Source organism: Fopius arisanus, unplaced genomic scaffold (assembly GCF_000806365.1).
Source record: "Fopius arisanus strain USDA-PBARC FA_bdor unplaced genomic scaffold, ASM80636v1 scaffold00003, whole genome shotgun sequence".
Taxonomy (NCBI): Eukaryota; Metazoa; Arthropoda; class Insecta; order Hymenoptera; family Braconidae; genus Fopius; species Fopius arisanus.
Window position 1 is genome coordinate 1,953,875 of NW_011887742.1, and position 22,411 is coordinate 1,976,285.

General features: G+C 35.5%; 1 protein-coding gene across 2 annotated transcripts in view; it reads right to left on the minus strand.

Moving 5' to 3' along the window:
- Positions 1–892: 892 nt before the first annotated feature.
- The window catches only part of Ets98B (DNA-binding protein Ets98B), a 34,952-nt gene continuing 13,433 nt past the window's right edge, over positions 893–22,411 (minus strand). For both annotated transcript variants that reach the window (XM_011310552.1, XM_011310543.1), the window contains 5 exons: positions 9,091–9,473; positions 8,253–8,884; positions 7,131–7,285; positions 3,886–4,084; positions 893–3,752 (listed from right to left, as the gene is read on the minus strand). In XM_011310552.1, coding sequence (XP_011308854.1) covers positions 3,412–3,752; positions 3,886–4,084; positions 7,131–7,285; positions 8,253–8,884; positions 9,091–9,473 — 1,710 coding nt within the window. In that variant the 3' untranslated portion in view covers positions 893–3,411. The remainder of the gene's footprint in view (positions 3,753–3,885; positions 4,085–7,130; positions 7,286–8,252; positions 8,885–9,090; positions 9,474–22,411) is intronic.

Genomic DNA, 22,411 nt, shown 5'->3' on the forward strand with positions numbered 1-22,411 from the left:
ATATTTTTCCAAAGTACGATAACATAAATAATGAATATTACTGAAATTTTATACATTAAATTGATACAACGAATGCATTCACTTGATTTTTAGATGTTCATCCTAAATTCAATATAAAATTTACAATATTTGTCATGACTCTGTTCCATTGGGATATAATTCGACATCTTGTTCACTGGTAGAAAGTAAAGATTAATGATAAAATGGAGGGCAACAGTGATAATGATATGTAGCCTTGATATTGCACCGAAATGTGCGCATTATTCTGGTAATGTTACTCTCTTTTCTCCATAAATTCATAATATTCTCTTTGTTTCACCATTCCCCCTCTGGATAAGTCAGTGAGGCATGGTAATGGGTGCATTAACGCAAATCTGTATGAAGGAGAAGTTCGAATTTTATGCGTCGTAAAGATCGTAAGGTTGGAGTTGCATTAATAGAATCGTGAAATGTTGATATCAATTTATGTGGTACTTCACTTGTGTACACGAGATTTCCCACGGTTTATAGCCTTGAATTTTGTTGTGCGAAATATAAAATATTTCTAAAAGTCATCAATAAACTTTCCTAATGACCTTTAACACTCGCTCTGCAGATATAAATATTCTCAAAGAATTACAATCATTGAATTAAGTGAGTAAATGTCAGAAACACTTGTGGAATGAAATTTCCTGAAATTTCCTGAAATTTCCTAAAATTTCCTGAAATTTCCTAAAATTTCCTGAAATTTCCTGAAATTTCCTAAAATTTCCTGAAATTTCCTAAAATTTCCTAAAATTTCCTGGAATTCAATGTTTAAATTGTATCACTTTTAACGGTACATAAATTTTTTAAATGAAGGCGCGTGAGTTTCTTTAACGACCGATGAAAGGGGTTTTGTATATTTTTTTTCTTTTACATATTTTTTAGAGAAATGAAATTTTAATTGCTGACGTTGACGTATTGGAATCATCAACATTGTTGGTACGGTTCATGGTCATAGCCCTAGAGGATACACATGGGTTAACCGATGGGTTACACCGTCCCATGTACCAAGTAAGTATCGCAGTCCACACACTTTACGATCCCATTATGTAAACTCGTTTTCGTACCGACAACGAACGTTTAAGGAGTGTTGGAGAATCCTTCCTCCTTTCCTGAGAGTCCTAGACCCCCAGCGAGGGTTTAAACTAAAATAGTGTCATCATTCAACAATTCACTCCCTTGCACTTTCTCCAATATTAATAATAATTATACTTAACAACTGCAAATGCACTCTCAAAAAATAAACATCGACTACCTCTACGGATTTATCTATATTCACAATTTTGTCATCTTTATATTTTCAATCATTATTTAGGCACTTGGGAAATTTAATATTTTTGGAACACTCGAGCTTAACCAATTACTTACGATTATAATGAAATTTATTGTTTTCAAATTGTTGTGCACAGTGAAAAAGAATGGTTCTGTTAATTATTCAGTTCGATTGCTGGTGTAATTGATAATTGGATAATTTGAATTAATAAAAATTTCAAGAAGGATATTTATAATGCATTGATGTGGGGTATTTATGATTTACCTATCACCTGCATTAAACATTTACACATTTCCATTTGAATTCTCCATTTCGATTTCAGTGCATCGTGAATCACGAGCGACAAAACAAGTCACGTATTTCAGCTTGAAAATACCTATATGTCTGAAAACTATAACACGTTTACTTTCTCACCATGCACGAGAATCTTGATAAACATTGGAATCAAAAAACATGTATAAATATGTGTAGACCTCTCCTCCATCAACATCTACCGCTTTATATACAGAATAATAATAATAAAACTCAAAACGCCCATTAAATATCTCCGAAGGAGACCATAACTTACAAGAGAACAGAAGTACATAAATAACTTAACAAACAAATATCAATCTACGAGTGATAATAAATTTAATCTTAATAATTTTAATGTAAAAATCTCCGAGCTTAAATTAATGAACAAACCACGATCCCAATATAGCGAGAAGTACGAGCATTGCAAAATGTTATTGTTTATAAATAATTCATTTGTGAGGGAAGTAGTCGTCTAATTGTTTTTTGACCCACTTGAGTCATTTTATTAATTAGATGTAGCTTTAGTTGAGGGGAGATATAACTTGGAGGATTTCTTAATACCTAGATCGTTCATGGAACATACAAAGATTAATATATCATAGATATATGGGACCAAAATCACCGGACCAAGTCGAGCTCAAGAGCTCTGTATCGTTGTGCCAGAAAATTAATCAGAAGAATCAATTATTCATTTAATAAACGAGAATATTCCACCAGGTTTTATCAATTATCTATCGGCCGATCGGATTTCCGTATAATTCTTTAGAAAATCGATAGAATTATTATTATCAATGTTGATTGAATATTTATATTTATTTAAATAGTCAGATGTGGAAATAATAATTGGAAAAATTGTGGAAAGTCGAGGGTCGTGGGAGTGAAGGGGAAAATTATTGAAAAATTCTTTGATTGAATTTTATCTGATGAATTTTTAAACTCAAATATTTCAAATGATTCTCTGATTATTCTGACATCGGCAATCGCGCAGCAGCGAAAAGTTCCACGCGCGCAGAGTGCACCAACGACTGGGTAAAAATAAATAATGGAAAATGATTGTTTTTTTTTCTTTTACCTGACAGAGCAACTCGACGAGGGCCAGCAAGCAATCGTGAGAAAAGATATCTACGAGGCTAAAACAATAGTTTCCTTAACGAATAATTGAGAAAATTCGTAGAAGACAATGAATAATAAAAAATAATGGCAGCAGTGGACGTACCTCCACTGCAGCAACTCGGAAAAATAAAAACGAGAATAGGCGTAATGAAGATTATTGAAAGAATCTTAAATTTAATAACCGCCGAAAATAGGCGTACTCGGATTAACCAACCGTGGCTTAACATCAGCTGTCGGCAATAATGACCACGGTGGATTTTTTTTTTCTTTCTGTCAAGTCACTCATCAATCACAACCAATCAAATCTTCATCGTCTCGAATTTCACTCGTCATTCACGCTAAAATTTACACAATCCCACGATAACTTCGGAGATCTTTCGTCAGAAAGAACCCGAAACACCGAGTCTTCTCTTATCTCGATCAAAGTTCCATTGTGTGTGCAATTATATTTTAAATAAATCGTAGTAAAATGATAAAATTACTCGAGTCATTATCAATAATTAATAAAAATATTTAATGATTAACTGATTCCATCGAGATTACTATTACATTACTTTAGACTAAAAGATAATAATTTCGAAATGATGAAACATGATGAACGACTCGGTTTTACGTTTTAGATTTTTTCTACGGTTTATTATGAATTTTTTATTCATAATATTTCTGCATGAGAACTAAGATCGAGATTTATTTTATTCGGAATGGTTTCAGAGACTGTACGGATGACAGAACTGATAGACTAACCTCTGACTGCGTTCTGTCTTCTTCATGATGCCCTTCTTGTAGTACTGCCTGATGCTGCGGCTGAGTTTATCGTAGTTCATGGCAGGTCGATTTTTGCGTTTGCCCCAGAGTCTGGCGACTCTGACAGAGTCCTCGATCTTGAATACACCCTTTGTGCGGTCCAGCCAGCGGATGCACGAGCCATGGAGTCCAGGGCTCTGCAAGAGTTCCTTGAGGAACTGCCAGAGATGAATATGGGAACCTCCATTGCGCATTTTTCCACCATTCGTGGGAGTTTGGACTGGACTCGAGTCGTCATCCTCATCTGCACCCACAAAATTATTATCCATTGATTAAATATTAATTATTTCTCGCATTGTCAGGTGATAGGAGGTCATCGTCCTTTGCAACGAGTCCTGAATTGATTTCTTTGAATGAAATTAAAAGGGGGAAATTACCATCGCTATAATCCAAATTGCAAGATGAAGCTGTGACACTAGCTGGTCCAGCACTCATCGAAGAAGCTGGACTGAGATTTCCATTATTAGTCGGCTGGACAACACCAGGTGGACTCCAGGATGCGGCCAACGTATTCCTCGGTGACTCCTCAACCGCAGCTTTCCAAATCTCCAATTGCGCATACAACATACTCCCACACTGAAACAATAAAAATTGAAATAAAAGTGAAAAATCAATTACCCGAAGTGCTAAAAATATAAAGTAGAATTCCTGTCTTTCTACTCATAGAAAGCTACTTAAAATTCAAATAAGAAAAACCGCCTTAATACTTCATCAAGCGAAAAGAAATCCCAAAGAAAATTCCAAGACACATGCCGATGTTTTGGGAATAAAACCTAGATGTTTAGAAAGTCCTCTGAATTCCGTTTTTATTCGCGATTCGAGGAAAATTTCCCTCGCATCATTCACCAAAAATTCAAAAAACGAGGAAAAATTCACAGGATCAATACCAAACATGATCGAATAAAATTTCCGGTGTATCCAGTGCGAATGCCGTGAGACAATTTTTTAATAAATTAATCCCGGGGAATTTCCCGTGTCCGTATGACATCAGCAGAATAATTATTGCTCCATTGAGGCCTAGAATAATATCCACAAATGGCAGAATAAAAATTGAAATAAAAAATAAAACAATGGCTACTACAAACGCCTATCATGACCCTCGAAACCCGATAAGAATCTCGCTAATAATATTCCTTTCCCCTTTCAATGGCTAAACAAATATAATTCACGGTATGAGTAATTTGGTATGATTCTCATGGTGTAAGTATGAAGGTAAGTACGCCAAAGAGAAAGCGGCCAACGCAACAAGTACGATGGTATGACCTACTTGTCTTACCAATACAAATGGCTAAAGTGCTCGTTGTATTCTGTGGCAGTTGGCCATAACCAATCGGTAAAACACCTCGTGGTGGTGAAAAATCATTGCACGATGACTCGCCATCGGGTAAACACATGAAAATTCCTGTACATACACGCTTAACAAATGGGTGATCATGAGATGAAAATGCTGTTATATTGAAATTTTATGTTGCATGACGCCATTGCACCACGTGATTCAGTACTTCTGCATCCTGGGGAATTGTAATGCCGTGTTCATCTGCGTTACGAAATGCCATTTAGTCATTGGGAATGAGGGAATAAGGGAAAAAATAATGTGAATATGCCGAGGGGTAGGGGCGACAGAGGGGAAATATATCGATCGTGATCGCGCAACTGGATCGAGTGCGCATGCGCAATCTCTTCGGCTGTCCTGACGATCTTTACTGTTCTTTTTTTTTTTTCTTCGGTTCTTTTTGCGTTTTTATCTTTTTGTTGCTCCGTGGGATTTTAAATTAACTGGGATGTGTTTGTTACGTGGGGTATGAAGTGCTGTTTCAAAATCGAATGATGAATGGCCGACTGATTGGAAATAGATGCCCGGGGTATTTATAGAGTTTGCGGACATTTAAAGAATCCTGGATTTAGATCCTATTCAGCGATAATATTGCCGTTGGCAGATGCAGGAGTCGAAAGCTGGATAAATAGTCGGGAATAATATTCGGGGTTTTGGTTTTGATAGAGTTTAATTTGTCGACTCGAGGGATTTTTATTGGAATTTTATTGAATACTTCGGGAATCGGTTTCGTCGATTTCTCTTTTTTATTTTAAAGATATATTTTTTAGATTATTTCTAAGAGAAACTTTGAAATCAATCGGCAATTCTTTATTTTGGAGATTAACTCCATTTTCAAAGAATAATAAATTTAATGGAGATTAGAATTTTTATCTTTTTTTTATCTTATGACAAATTGCTGCGAGTGATTATGCACTTTTTGTTGGGGGATATTTGCAATGAATAAAGAACTCTAATTGGAATACGAGGAATAATGATGAATGCCGGTTATTTTAGATTTCTGTCAGGTAGAACTGTATCTGTGATTTATTTTACTTTCGAACTTGATGAAGGTTAGGGGATACGAGGAAATAATATCGAGACCTGATGAAAATAAATTCCAGCTTCTAAATCTAGGAGACTGGGATAATTCGAGACTAATGAATTCTGAATTCTCTATTTTATTGGCAGTTTTCCTATTTCAAGAGAAATTCAGAATAATAAAATCATCGAGACGTAATTATTTATGCGTTTTTCGTAATTCCATTCGGTTTATTTCAGGTTTTCTATTCTACTTCTGTAATATGAATTATTGATTTATTGATATCAAACAGTTTTCTTTGAATGAATGGTTTTTCGTTTTGGGAATCATAAATTTGGATTATTTTTTTATCATGTGCGTCAATGACGATGATTTCTTCCACGTGAGTAATCACATGACAATATTTCGATAAATTGATATTTGATCGTTTCAATGAATGAAAAAATAAAAACAATAAACATTAAGAACAAATACGGAGGCAAGACATTATTGAAACCTATATTTTTCAGACAGAAAGAATTTATCTAGAATTTTATTGTCGTGATCATCATTGGGCCATAACAAATTTCAACTGGCGGTAAAAATGTCTCAATTTAAAATTCCAAAATACCTCCGATATTTCACTCTCGATTTTAAAAATTCTCGATTATGTTCACCTCCCACTCTCTTTTGAATGTATCACGCTATATATTTAATGCAGGAAAGAAAACCACCGGTTCAAGTGCGCACATGGATTTCCGAGAAATTCACTTTCACCGGACTTTCCTGATGCCCCCACCGCCCAAACAATTTTTTTTCACCGCTATATCGCAATCGAGCGGTCACTGATTCTCGAATCTTGTGACTTTTGGTTTTAAAATCCAGTAATTCCACGGAATTGAATAAGTGATGACGCAGACAGCGTACCGTTAGCCTCAGACCAGAGTTCAATGAAAGTATTAATTGCGCCAGGGTTTCAACTCTGGAAATTGTTTTTCGCGTAATTATAGAGATTGCAGGTAAAATTTCCCGGCGGTAAGTGGATTTTCATAGGAAAATCGTCTCGCCATAAATTCCCTAAATCGGCAATAATTTACGAATTAATTGACTGGCCTGCGATTTTAATTACTACTGAAATTATTGACTAATTAATCATTACGAGGATTAAAGAAATGAAATACTGAATCAATTCGCTTCTGGCGAATTTTAAAGCAAATTAAAATAAGTCAACACGATTTTTTGGTTTGAATTAATCGAATTGAAGGTGAGGATGCCGATTTTATAATTACCTGAGGTGCTCTCTGACAAAATTCCTCCTCCGTGAGGGAGGCGAGGGTTGCACCATCGATATTAAAGCTGTCCAGAGGCACCGACGGCAGTTGGAGTTGTCTTCTAGCCCATTGAACCCAGGCTGCAACATCGGCTGCACTCCAACGACGGGGTTCTGCAACAATCAATCGATTTCGTTAATTTCCATCCACTAATTAATCAACCCCCTGTAAAATATCCGCAAAAAGTATTCAACCCGGGCCCCGGGATTTCCCCGATTTCCAAAATCGAGTGAACTAAACATGAAATCGATGATAACGATCGGTTCAACCGATTTTTTTTCAAAAAAATAATTAAATCTTTGAAAATCGGTGGTAATTAGGTCTCCCCGTTTATTGATTTGAGATACAACAGAAAAATTATGTAGACTTCACGTATTGCTCAATGAAAATGTCACAAGATAAATAATCGTTATCAGATTAATTCGCCAGTGGAATGCTGCTGTCAGCCTGTACCGAAGTCATCGGTTTGATTCATCATCGAAACACTCGGGGTACCGGAAATGTTCTCGGAGGGCCACGACCTTGGCAAATGTCACAACGTCGATCAGTAAATTTCGTAATCGACGTGGCAACGCGCTGTGCCGTTTTCTCGTAATTTATTCCGTACGTGACGTCATTATCGAGACGATAGAGCCAATAGTGTGAGAGAGAACCGGTTGCGATTGACGGTAGATTGCCTCGGGCAAGGCGACACACTGTCGGCCAATGAGAATCGATAAAATAGATAGATTATATCGAGAGAGAGCTCATAAAAAATAGGGTAATCATTTATTTATTGGGGAGAAATGATCATTTTTATTTATCACCGATTGATCGTTGAAAAATCTGTTATCCCCTAATGGATTTGATCATTAAAAATTCTGGTAATTCAAATTTAATTAACAAATTGGCAATTTAATTACTTATTTTCATGGAGTGACATTTTTAGTCTGGCGGGCAAAATTATTATTAAATTAAAAATAGGATTATTCGATAGTGAAGAGAGAAATTTCCCGGGAATTTCTCGTGATTTAAATTTCGACTATTCAGAGTATTGATTGTCGGTGATGAGAGTTATTTAATATTAATTTTGAAGCTTACCGGGATGAATTCCAAGTGCAACGCAGGTATTATCGAAGTCTTTCTGGAGTTGTTGAATAGCTAGACTGAGAACGGGTTCGATTTGTTCACGTGCAAGATCTCCAACGCACTCACTACTGTCCATATCCTCGACGAAACCAGTGCCAACACCACCGAGTTCAACAGGTCTCAAATTATATTTCCTCTGGAAGCTGGTGTCCCTGAGGACCTCCCTGAGGAGCTGATGATCGTTCTTCTGATTATCCTTAAATATCTCCCCCTCTCGACAGAGAGGATCGACAATTCCCTGGCCAGCGATTGTCTCCTCGTCCTGAATCTCAATTTTGGGGATGAGTGGAGGATTCTTCGAGTTTTCTTGATGTGTCGAATCTTTCAGGTTGTCCTTGAACAGGAGAGTGCGGAGTGGTGATGGTTCCAGGTCTGTTGGAGCTGGTGAAGACGATTGGGAGGAGCTGATTGAGCGGGGCTCCTCCTTGAAGAGGATCTCCTTGAGTAGAGGATTGGATTCCTCTCGTTTTGGAAAGAAATCTGTGTCCAGGGTATTGTAGATGTCCTCTTCTGTACGAGGGGGTGTGCAGGGCACTGTGCAGTCGGTGGAGTCCTCTTTGTATCCAAGACTTTCGGCTAAAAGTCTGGAATCGAAATTTCCAAGGATTTCCCATCAAAATCTCTCATAAATTATTCTCCCCCAAATCTCTCTAAAGCAGAATTAACTACAAAATCACAAAACTCACTAGGAAAATAGGACTTTATTTAAAAAAAAACCAAATCTTTATCTCGATTCAAGCAAAATTTTTGGGGGATACTGAGGATTTGGAGGATTTGGAGGATTTTTTACCTTGATTCATGGAGAATAGCTAGCAGATCAAGACTCTTCTCTCTCTTCACTGGCTGTTTAACTGGATCTGGACTGGTGGGATACAATTGTGCACTCTGTGGACTCTGTGGTACGTAGTATGGACTGGTTGGATACCCAGGTGATGCGTCACGTGAATAATTTGGAGACAATTGGCCAGTCAGGCCGGGATATGGGGGACTTGGATAAGTCGTTGGTGATCCTGGTCTCGGTGAGTGTACTTCTTGTTTAATCTGAGTTGGTTTTAGGGTTGTCTGAGTGATGGACGTGGTGTAGTCGTCGGGTAAGAGGGACAGATCAAATTGAAAGGTCGTGTAGTCGAATGAGGGCGAGAAGCCAGCGGCCGTTGGAACTGTCTGTGGCATCTGCAAATATAACCATAATAATCCATTTAAATATAATCCCATTAAATAACGTTATTTCCTAAATTCATAAAATTACACATAAATTTATTATACTATTCCATATAATTTATTATTTATTATAATTAATCCACCATTTTTCATGAATCGATTTAAAAAAATCACTGGAAAAATTAAAAAACCGAGAATTCTGGATAAAAAATATTGAATATTTTTAAATTATTAAATCAGAAAATTGATGAGTGTTTTTAATTGTAATTAAAACTGAAGTTCAAACTGGGAATTAAAATTCTTGGGGATAAGACTGGCAATTGACGTATTGTTAAGAGCTGTACAATAAAATGTGTTAACAATATCTGTCATCATTAAAATCATCCTCTAGTTTATCCAGTTGTTTGATTGGAACGAGTATGATGCCACCCCCCCAGGGTACAACTACACGGTTCACAGAGCAGCCAAAACACTTTCCCCTGTTGATTTTTTATCTCATTTTATTTATTTTTTCATGTGGATGAGAATAAAAATGATTGGAGTGAGGGCTTGAGGCCGTTTATCTTGGCGCGTGTGTTTATTGCACGTCGTGTGCTTGACCTCGCATCAGTTTGTTACGCTTTGTAAGCCCATTACAACGTTCCCAAGTGCATCTTCGCTACGCCAAGGCGGGGTCGGGGCATTTCTGACATCTTGACGTAGTGCATCGCAAAAGGTCGAGCACTGAGAAATAAACGATTATGCCTTTTCTCAACTGAAATGCAAGGGGAAGGCGAGGGGTTTGGACGGCTTTCGGTGATGGTTATGGGAAATGTTGAGATAGAGTTGATTCCCTGAGGAATAGAGTGATACATATTGAGAGATGTGTTTCGTGATTTCGATTTTAATCCGATGGAGCAATCAATGTGATTTATTGGGATTAAATTGAGGGGGAACGGACAACGATGGGAATTGAAGAGTTGTGCGATGGAATCGCTGTATTTATCTCTTTTTTCACGTTGAGAGAAATTGGGAATTATTTTATGTCTGATATTTTTAATTATTCAAGATATTTGTTACAAATTTATGAGTGAAACATTGAGCACTTGATTATTTGAAATTAAATCCCCGATTTTTTTGAATTTTTGGAATTTTTTGAATTTTTGAAATGAAGAGAAATTTGGGGATCGATTTGAATTAAAATTCAAGTGAACATTGATTGTTAATATTGTTAATAAATTTTTTAGAGTGTAAACGAGTTGAAAATGTAGTGGACGAAATAGGAAATAGGGATATTTTCGCGGTTATTTATGGTGGGAGGTGATAAAGGTTTCCAAGAGTTTATGATATACTCCGAGGTACGAGTCTCGTGTATGTTTTACGATGCTAGATGGTCTGTCTTCTGATGAGGCTCATGAAGATGTTAAACGTTTCGGTGTCTCCTCGCACAGTGTGAAACCAGCTAGATGCGATTATGGTATATCAGGTGTTTCGTTGGTGTTAGCTTTGTCCAAACATCCAGAAATATACGAGACTGCCAGAAATATATCGCTCTAAGCCGTTTATATCCCCGGGATTTTTTTCCATTCCGGTCTCAACATCGATGTAAATCCAAACGAGAGGGAGATGTGACATATCGTGAGATCCTTTAAAACCCCAGTCTCGAAATCACGATTTAATTCGTTCCAGCAACAAATTTTTTACGTTTTTGCAACAATCTATATCAATTTAATTTAATATTCCGTTAATATAATTATTTGTGAATATAATTATTAATGAAATTATGAGAAAGTCCATTATTATCGAATTCAAAAAATTTGATCATCAAAAATTTTTGTAAAATATTGATAACAATGTTTATATTATTTATATTCTCGGAATATTACACTTCAAATTAGTTACAATTTTTTCAACGAATCAATAAATTGTTAAATATTTTATTTAACTTGATAATTGTAGCTGCATAAAATATAAAAACCTCGAACTTTGTTTCTCACATTAAAGTATCAAGTTATTTTTTGCAATTGCACAATTCTGGGATCGTTAACAAAAAATGGAAATCCCTGACAAAGAGGACATTTGTCTGGTTTTCCCCCATCGAATTGACGCGCGTTAAATGGGACAGTTTAGATGGTCTGAGGATCGTTAAGTTTCCCCAACGGTTGTACTATGTAACCGATCGAAGCTGAATCGGCCACGATCAGCGCAAGAAAATGTGGATAAGAACGTAACGGCCATTTGGATTGGACAAGAGAGCCGGTAACTAGAGCGATTCAACATGGCGGTATATCTCAAACCCAAAGCATCTCCAGGAGTTCATCGACCCAAAGGGGTTCAAGGCCCACGACCCTCCGATTTATTAAAAATCAAATTGAAAAAATTCTCCAACAACTTTTTCCCCTTTCATTAAGATTAACCGGTGATGGTGATAATTTTATCTTTTATTTTCATTATGTTCAATTTCTTTATGCCTACCTATTAAGATGTACCGGTTGAATATTTATCCACCGACTATTTTCCTCGCCCCATCCACCACGTGTATCCCCTCTCTCGATGTAAATTACCGATTTTTTTTAAACAAATAATTTCTAGCCTCTTGGTAACATGTCAAACTGTTTTTCGTACACCGGTACACGATCACTCGCATATTATACGATCCGTTACATTGATCAACAACTTGAACCAGTGGATAAACTCGCGACGATTACTATCACGATTTAAACTGGTACTTTCGTGTATCAAGCACTGGTATTTTCAACATTTATATTCGATTTTATCGGTTTATAAAAAATTGACATCGTTTGTCTTTTTCTGTGATAATAGAACAATTCGTTTATTCATGCCGATTTTTTATTATTCCATTACTCTTCATATTTCAATTTATAACAAGTTATTTTTTATTATTTAACTCTTCATTGAATAATTATTTTTAAAAATTTAGTGTGACGATTCGATCGAGTAATTTAACAAATAAAAATCTTGAATCGAGTGTAAACGAATTATTTTGTTAAAATTAATTAATGAAGAATTACAACAATTGCACAGATATGTGGAACAATGGAAACTCTCACGTGTAACCGCCATGACACTTGTGTTTAAAATGATCATTGGTCTGTAAAGAATCTAGAAGATTCCCCTTCCAATCAATTCCTTTCAATCTCCCATCGTATGAATCAGGAAGAGGACTCCATTTTTTAAAATATTCCTTCACAGATCCCGAGGTCAATTCCCAAGCTGCAGCTAGACTATAACAAATCGCTTCATTCTCCTCTTTTTTTATTATTCATTCACTCACTCGCACCGAGACAATTTTTTAATCGAAAATTTATCAGCCCCTCAGCCTCGAGTACTCGATGACAATCACCCTGACTATACCGGAATTGTTTATCCATTTGCAATAAAAAGTAATGACAAAGAAATTCCATTGAAATACCCACGACTCGTTTCATCATCCGTCTAACAAATTCAGATCGATAAATAAATAGTGTAAAAGTCATCGTATATCAGTGGTGGTGGAAAATTGTTGGAGACCAGTGGTAGATAATAGACGCAAATGCAATGGCAATCGCAATGCCAACTTTATTGCTCTTGAAGTTGCACTAGGAGGCGAAATACGTGTGGGCGATATTTTTTAACGTCTCCACGTACTTTTATTATTTCTCTTATTATTCGATATCTAGCCGTTTATTTTTTATCATCTCGGGGGACTTTTTTCCTTTTTTATTTCACATTGTGCGTGGAGAACGTGTTAGGATTGCCGGGAGATAATAAAGGGGAGCAAAATATCGAGAAAACCGCGGGTTATTTGTCCACGGGATTTCAGGAGATTATATAGAGATTGTTGTATTGTATTTTATTACAGTTTATTGATGCACTTTACTCGGTGAATGTTTACACGTGTGCTGAGGGGTGGGGATGATATTAAATTAAAGTTTTCGGGTTTTATCGTCAGTGATAACGCAGAACACATGACCCAAGACATTTTTCCATGTCGTCGGATATTATTGGGAATAATTACCACACGGTAATGACTCGGTAACTGCAGTGTTTGTATTTATTCTGTAAATGATATTAAAAATTTGCATCTGCAAATTACTATTCAATGATAATAATAATTATATGTTTTATAATTTTATATTAATTATTATAACGTTGAAATTATTTGGAGGATAATGGATTATAAATAATGTAATGGATGGAATAAAAATTGAAATAAAAATTATTGGGGGAGAAACGAGTTGAAGATCGGGTTTAATTGTTTAATAATATTTATTGTGAATATCAAGAGTTGAAAGTGCGGTCACATTCTTTGAATGATACATTGACGTACCACTGACAATAGACAATAGCAATAAAAAGCCACGTCACCTATCTCTCGACGCTTATCCATACCACTGTATAATCCACCCCAACAGTAGATCGTAAAGTCACTCATTTTGTCCAACCCAGTATGTACGTAAATAATACGTATATAAAATCCATGTGACTTGAGTGGCCGCGTTTCACTCGATGCGTGTGGGCGACCGCTCCTTGTTGTCTTTTGATAGCAGACAATTTGAAACGCACATATGGCCAGAGAGACTGAATTGTTCACGTGAAAATTAGTTGAATCATGTCCGAGGATTGGGAAAAAAAAAAAAAAAATACCAACGGACATCAGGGAGAGAGATCCGCATGGAGAAGAATAATTGCAGAAATTGTTAAGACCTCGTACGGATGATACTTCTAGGAAAAATTCCCGTCTCCCCGTATCGAATGCTCAAACTATCATAGAGATAATTATTTTATGGCGGAGGGGGCACTTTAATCCAGATCATGAAGTGAGATAATTGATGTAACCCAATGAATGCGCGACACGCAATTTATTATAAAATCTGACTTTTATGATTCCGCGGCTTGAGTCGGAATAATTGGACTGGAAAATATTTTCTCGAGCTAATGTGTTCTATTTATCATGAAAATAATGTCACGAGTGAGAACCTAGAGTTGAGATAAAAATATCGAGACTCATTACAACTGGTGTTTTTATATTTTACCGATGAATTCTATTGGAGTTCAATGGAATAATTGAAAAACTATTCGACCGAGCTGCAACGCACGTCTGACGATTGCGTGACCACTTCCACTCGAGTGGAATATTCGTAACTCTATCGGTCTATATACCCATTTCGTCATTGTTAATCGACAATTACCGTCAATAATTCCTCGTCGACTTGGAATTTCCCCCATTAAATTATCACACAAGCCATTTGTATCGGAATAAATCATTCTGATTTTTACCCGAGGACTTATGACTCACGCGATACTCAAGTCCTGAATCATTATTGATTTAACGGTTAATTAATTCGTCCAGTTCAAATCGAGAGGTAATTACGATGGAATTGTCAGTGAAAATTTTCAATTAACATTTTATGGAGTTAAACGTGTTTGGGGTGTGTATAGCTATGAAATTCATGTGGCAATGAGTGTGGACTTCGATGTGGGAAAATAATTGGCAAATTTAATGTGCGGAACATCATTTTCTAGGATATCTTTATAATCCTAGATTAAAACGTGGATTATGGCTGGTATAAAAATCAATGTGAAGGGAGACGTCCTGCTGGGTCTTGCTGGATGGACAAGACAAATAAATAGGTGCTTTCGTGATAGCGTAAATAGTAACATAATACTGCATAATGGGGGCATAACGCGCCGCTGTAACGACCTGCGGTACATCATCACGTCGAGTTACCGTGCGCTGCCCTTTGTTTAGTTTTTTTTTTTTTTTAATTTAACATTTTTTTTTTTCTGCTTTTTATAAACCGAGATTGCGGGTCATTTATGCACTTCACCCACTACCGAGTATTTAAATTCATTCTCTGTTATAATTTATTGTTGAATTTTTTTATTGAATTCTATTTCAACATTTCACTTCAACATTTAATTTTTTTTATTGTTCATTTTAAGGCGCTTTAGGGGGAGTAATTGGGAAATTTATTTGAGTGAATTTTTGATTTATTTTGAATTTTTTCAATGATTTTTTTATTTTTATTCGATTTTAGAATAATTGGTGGGAATTTTCGTTTTTATGGGCGTATTAAAAATTTATAAATCATTGAAGTCTCGTTTATTTATTGTAAAAAGGAGCTGGTGGATTTCTCAATCATCTTGATTGATTTTTAAAACGGTTGTAACCCGCGTGAGAAAGTTTTGCGCGTTCCATGTCACCGCAATCTATTCTCAGCGTTATTAATAGATTCTACAGTAGTTTAAGAGTCCGACATCTACCATTGTTGGTATTCTTTCTCTTTTTTTCAGTTTTGTTATGCCTACGCTCATACGGGCGTAGGCGCAAAGGCCGTATGTAATTTATTTGCATAATCGAGCGACTCAATTTCACTCTTGCGAATCCTGCGGATTTGTCTCTCAAACTCACTCCTGGAAATTAAAACTTAAACTCATTCATTGACTCCATTTTATTTTCCACGAAGTCATCAACGCTATTAACAAATTATTAATAAATTATTTAAAATTTTTATCTCAACTTTTTCCAAAAAAATTCAACGAATCCCAAAAATTCGCAGAAAAAACGAAATTCGACAGTTGCCAATAAATAAATAAATAAATTAAATTTCAGATTTACTGATCTTACAATTTTTTCAGACAGAAAATTTCTGGGTTCAGGACGAAAAATAATTCGCACAAATAGCAAATAATTTTTGTTTTTCTATGACTGAGTGGAATATTAAAAAAATTGATTGATTGATTTAATATTTTCCCTTCAGCCTCGAGAATTATAATTGCAGATGCAGGAAAAATTCAGCGAAGTCGAGGAGGAACTGTCAATTAAAGGATCAATATATCTAGACATTAAATCCTTGTCTTGTCTCGATAAATGAAAATAATTAATAAAACAAAGGGGTGTAGCTCAGCTGTTTATGACTTACTCCTAACTTGGCATTTAACATAAAACAATTCACAACAGATCATGGATTTTTAATATCCGTGTTGCTCCGTTTTTTTTTTCAAGAGCAATTTACGGAGATAATCATCGATATTAAACTGTCATAATTAAACCCCGACTTCCGCGGCTATTTATTATGTCGTTAAACCAATGACACATACATGGAGATTTATGGAAAAATTATTTTCAATCTGGATAATGCGTTCTGAGTGTCGGAGCGATTTGAAAAATTTTATGAAATGCAAATGTGCGATTATTATAAACAACAAAACGATTAATTTTTACTCTTAAAAGTTTTCACGAAAAAATTGAAACCATGCAATAGCTAATTAATCGTATAATTAATCAAATTAATCATAATAATTATAAAAAATTATAACAATTAATTTCGACAATTAGCGAGTTGTTAATTAATATTATTATGAAGTCAATAGTCTCTACCAGTGCATGGGATTTTCCGCAGAAAATTTTTCGCTGTGATTCATCAGTATCTATTCACCTTGAGAAATTTCTAATTATATCTTAATAATTCTGACTCATTCCCTTAATTAATAATCAATAATTTCAATGGGAAGCCGATGCAAGCCACATCTTCTGGTTCTTAAATTTTACACGCGAATCGATAATAAACGGAGTGAATAAAACCGCGAAACCTATTTATCTCTGACGACCAAAACAAAAATATAAAATCATTCTAGGAAACTACAGTTTTACCTCTGATCCTTCCAGGTAAATAGAATTTTACAATGATATTATATAATGACGATAAGTCCCCGGGTTCTCGGGACAGTATATAAACTATCCAATAAAAATCCGAGTGCCTCAAATGAATTCTTGACTCGACCCTCAATAAAATCCCGAGTTTTTTTTTATTTACAAAATCTGAGAATATTCCCAAAACAAAGCAAGTCGATTTTTCAGAATAACTCATAAATTATTATAATAATTCCCCGAAATTACGTCATCGGAATGCGTGAAATCCCTTTCTTTATGCCCAGTTGATGTCTCATGTCTTTCAGTCAGGTAAATATTCTCTCTTTATTTTTCTCCAGGTGTCTGAGATGGATGGAGATAGGAAGTCGGAGGAACCGCAATTTGGAAAACCCAGGAGGTTGCCGGCCTTGAGGCTTCCCCCACCCCAAAAAAAAGAGAGATAGAAAAAAAGAGGGGGAGGGATTTGTAAAAAAAAAGAGGGAAAAAATTCAGTCGTAAAATTACGAGGCATTCCGCGCACAAATTGAAATAGAAAGTGGGAGATGCGATGAGAAAATTATTCAGTGAATTAAAAAAAAAACAATTAATTATACTATTTATTTATTTATTATATATATATTTTGTTATTGTTATTAAGATGTGGGAGAGAGACGGGAGACGGATAGGCAAGATATCCCATTAAATTTTAGAAATTTTAAAAACAATAAAAAAAAAACGGTGAGTTAGTCCTCCTGAGGGGCATATTGAGAATGCAGAGAGCATAAAATTATATATATATATATATATATATATGTATATATTAGCTACAGTTATGTGGATTCAGATGTTAAGCTGGGGAATTCCGAATAAATATCGGAATTTCGACGTTAAGTAGCATTAACGTACTCCATCATTGGAAAAATTCTTTCATTTTTTAATTCTCGGTTTATACTTCATGAGGAACTCTGGGTGTGAGGTTCAATCACTTTTTTTATTGTCTCATTTACTGTTCTCGGTGTAATTACACGAGCAGCATTTTTATTAATTATTTATAAATAAATTGAATAAATGTCTGGCCAGTGCGTTCCTGTTCTACTTATGGCTGACGTTGCTATTAGGATTTTTGGAAGAATTTTGGAAATTGGAATACTTCCAGCGCTATATCGAAAATTATAAACAAATATAATAATAATAATTATCATTATTATCATTATAATTTTTTTCGTTTGATCATGATTGAGAAAAAAATTCATCTGTTCTTGAAATTGAATTTTTTTTGACGCGACAATTTTTAAGAATGAAAAAAAAAATTACATGTAATAAAATTGTCAAAAAAATAATAACTTTAAATTATTCCGACTCAATATTTAAGACAATTAGTCGTAAAAATCACTTCACGATGGCATTGCAATAAATTTCGACAATTTTCGGGTGTGAATCCATAATTTATCCGTGAGTATGAAAAAAAAAAAACCGGTGGAAATTTTTTCGCAAAGTCTATTTTCTCAATATGCCCATAACATTATGGAATCATGGAGAACCCGTTGAGCTCGATAAATCCCGAGGAAGGATGGACATACGGAAAGCGGTAAACTGAGCGCCATTAAGCCGTGTACACACCACGGGGTGTCCCAAGTCGGCTGCCAGCCTTCTGCCGACATTATACAGTAATGCATTCCGCCAAATGAGCAGCTCCACTCTCACCTTCCATTTCATTTTATTCCGCATTTATCATCAATAATTGCAATTTAAAAAATAAACTATTTTCAATGCGTGAATTATTGAAACGACCGCCATTCCTTTATGCACACATTTACTTGCTCTGTACATCGATAACGCGGTGGTGTACCTGTTCGCGGTGTTGATAGAACTCAATCCCCAGATGGATAGCCCGGAAGCCGATGATGCACATGCACCGAGAAGAATTATTTTTCCAAAAGATTCACGCACTTGAGAGAATATTTGCAAAAGGTTCTCTGTCCGATCGAGTAATTCTATTCCGATACACGATTATCATCAGGTCCCGGGGATAATCATATTGCTCCAGAGGATGATTAGGATGTCCTTGAATAAACTCCAGTGATTATCATTGATTTTCTTGAAATATCGAATTTTCTGAGGAGAAATTTACGGAATTCTTGAATATTCATAATTATTCAAGGTTGTAACTGGCATAATCATCCTCTGGAGCAATATGATTATCGTCATTAACACCTGGTGGAGGTCAGGAGCTGACTCACTTGGAGAAATAAAAATTTTACGGAAATATATTTCTTCACCGTTAATTCATTCGCGGCGCAAATTATTTTTTTTACTGTCGACCCACGTGACACATTATTTATTAACATTATCATACATTTACCCTTACGGGCAGTCGAGATATTTCGATACGTTTCGAGATATTTCGAGATATTTAGATTTCCTTTCTCCTTTTTATATTCGGATTAAACGCATTTTCGTAAATTGTTCATTTTTTGTTGAATTCATGGATAAAGTGAAATTGTCGCAATAAACAATTACAGTTGTGGGTTGTAATTGTTATTGCGTAAAACCGTAATCAACGGGGATTTGAACCCTAATCGTTGGCGTGTCAGAAAAGTAAACCACTCATAAGGCATATGAAATTCTCATCCACTTTTAACAATTTTCCTCGTTAAATACTCGTGTCAGCTCCTGAATGAATATGCAAATAATTTATTCATTCTGTATTTAACGTAATTATCCACAAGTTGGCGTATAACTGGTAATTACGCGGAGGCCTTTGGCCGCGGGACGGCATTTCATTGGTGCAGCATTTGATCAGAAGTTGTTAAAAATTATTTAATAACCGATTTTACTAATCGAATAATCACATATTAAACTCAGTTTTCCCAATAACTCTCACAATTATTTATAAAAAAAAATAACAACAATAATAAATCGAATTAATTATTCATTTCAAATGGAATAAAATTTCTCGACAAATACCAAATTAAAATAAAATCGTTCGAATAATAATAATAATAATCATAATTAAAAAAAAAATTTTCCTAAAAAATCACAAGTTAAAAAAAAATTTTCCGGGCGTGCAGAACAGCAAAAAAAAATGATGAATAAATTCTCGGTATAAAGTAATTGTTTTTCGAGTGGAATTGCCATTGTTTCGGAAGAAATGGTAATATAAAAAAGTAAAGAATAATCGAAATTCTCGGATGGTTAAAAAGTATTGAACCCTTAGCACCCCATTGGAATGGAATTCCCATGATTATTTTTTCGTCGAATGGTACAATTTTTAAAAGGGTATGCATAACACAGTGGTCTCGTGGTCGGCATGGGATATTATAATGGATTCAAACTAAGGTTTGTATTGAGATATCAGTATGTGGCCTGGGCACCGGTAATGGCCTCCCGCTTCTCAGAAAAACCCTCCCTCACCACCACCCACCCACTGTCTTATATTCCACAACAGATATGCGCATTGCCATTGGCCTCTGTGTGGCCCTCATCCTCTGGTTATCCCTTATCCTATTGCCTACTGTGTATGTACCCACATACCCACATACCCAATACCCAAGGCATTTCGAATTTATGTCCAGGCGTGCGCGACTCTCTTGAATGCATCCCGAGACTACCTTATATTTTTTTTATTCCTCTCATTCTGTGCATTTTTTTTTCTCATTTCATTTTCATTTTTTTATCTCTACCCTTTTTACTTTTCGGTTTGCCCTGTTGGTTTTTTCACCAAGTGTATACGTTGTGAAAGCGGCGATATATTGAAAATATATTCATAAGACCCTGGGGGCGATCGTATCCGGAATGTTTGTAGATTGAGTACTGATATCTGATATCTGCACTTTGTTGTTGTGTATCTTCATTTCGCTTCAAACTAATTTTCGCAAGATTCGGAAAAACCCCAGAATTTGGAATTCATTGAAAACTTTTTTTTAATATTCTCAGCGCATTTTTTTATATTTCTTGAATTTTTAATCATCAGTCATTCGACGTTAATTAAAAATCGGTTCAAATCTTTTTATAAATAAATTATTTATTCACTTATTAGTTGTCTGCTGTGGAATGTAGAGAAATTATGGCTGAAAAAAAAATTTTCGAAATGAAAAATGAATATTGAGAATTCGTGAATGAAGAATTATTTATTATTGTCAACTTGGAGTTTAAAAAATTGAAATTCAGGGTATAATTTCCCGAGAGTGTGGATGGAATGGTATTTTTATATATTCCAAGAGATTGCCGATGCAAAAATGGAGATATTGCATTTGTTAGTGTAGTTTTATTTTCGAGTTGAGAGTTGAAAATATTTATGAAAAGAATTTTCAAGGGCCGCGATACGTAAATCACAATCTCTATTCTATTCAAATGACTCCCCCTGCAATCTCAGTCTTTCATCGACCTGGGCCCCTCTTTTCTTTACCCAAGATCACCATTCCCCTCGTATATCTGTCTTCAACGAGTCATTCTACAATTAACGGTCCTACGTCGGTTTATCTCCAATATCGATAGACACATCTCTCGATATTTTTACGCTCGAGAAAGATCGAGGGATAATCGAATGCACCGACTGTCAATTATCGGTATTGTCGGATCTTTATCGAATGGCTAAAAATTATTATTCAAACCGTCACGTCCTACGATTTTCGTACGCGCACCGCTCATTACATCAATTACTCCAAAATAAATACGTAATCACAATCCAATAATTTTGATGATAACACCAATTAATTGACGGCCATTTGATTTCGGATCGATGGGAAACGAGATGATTATCGAATTCTGTCCCATTCAATTATTAATTAGTCGTGGGAAATAATAGTATATTATGCGTCAAGGGCGGAAAGTCATGGTTGCTCATAAATACTGAATATCGCGGGGCAAATTCTTCATGGGGCAATACGATATGAAAATACCTATCTAGAGGATGTACACGACAAACCCGAGACAATAATGACTCCGTGAAAACGACTTCCAGGAATACTCAATTCCCCGGTTATCCAGAGACATTTATTTATCTTTCCACACGTACTGCGAAAATTGTGGATTAAATCACTTCCAGTTATTTACCCGATAATCATTTCCTCGCAATTGACCCATAATTAAATCTGTAATTACACCGGTGAGAGATGTTGTACTTCTCGTAATTCGAAAATGGGCGGGAAAATTGCGGTGGTTGGTAGTGGGCGTTGGATGCGTGGGGGGAATTCCCCAGTTGAGTAGTTGATGACATTTTTTCTACCGCTCTTCGAGATATCGACCAATTTGTTTATCTAATAGTGAAATTCAATTTTTATGATTATCTGGAAAAATTCTACTGGAATGGAGCCGGAAATTATCCATCAGTTGT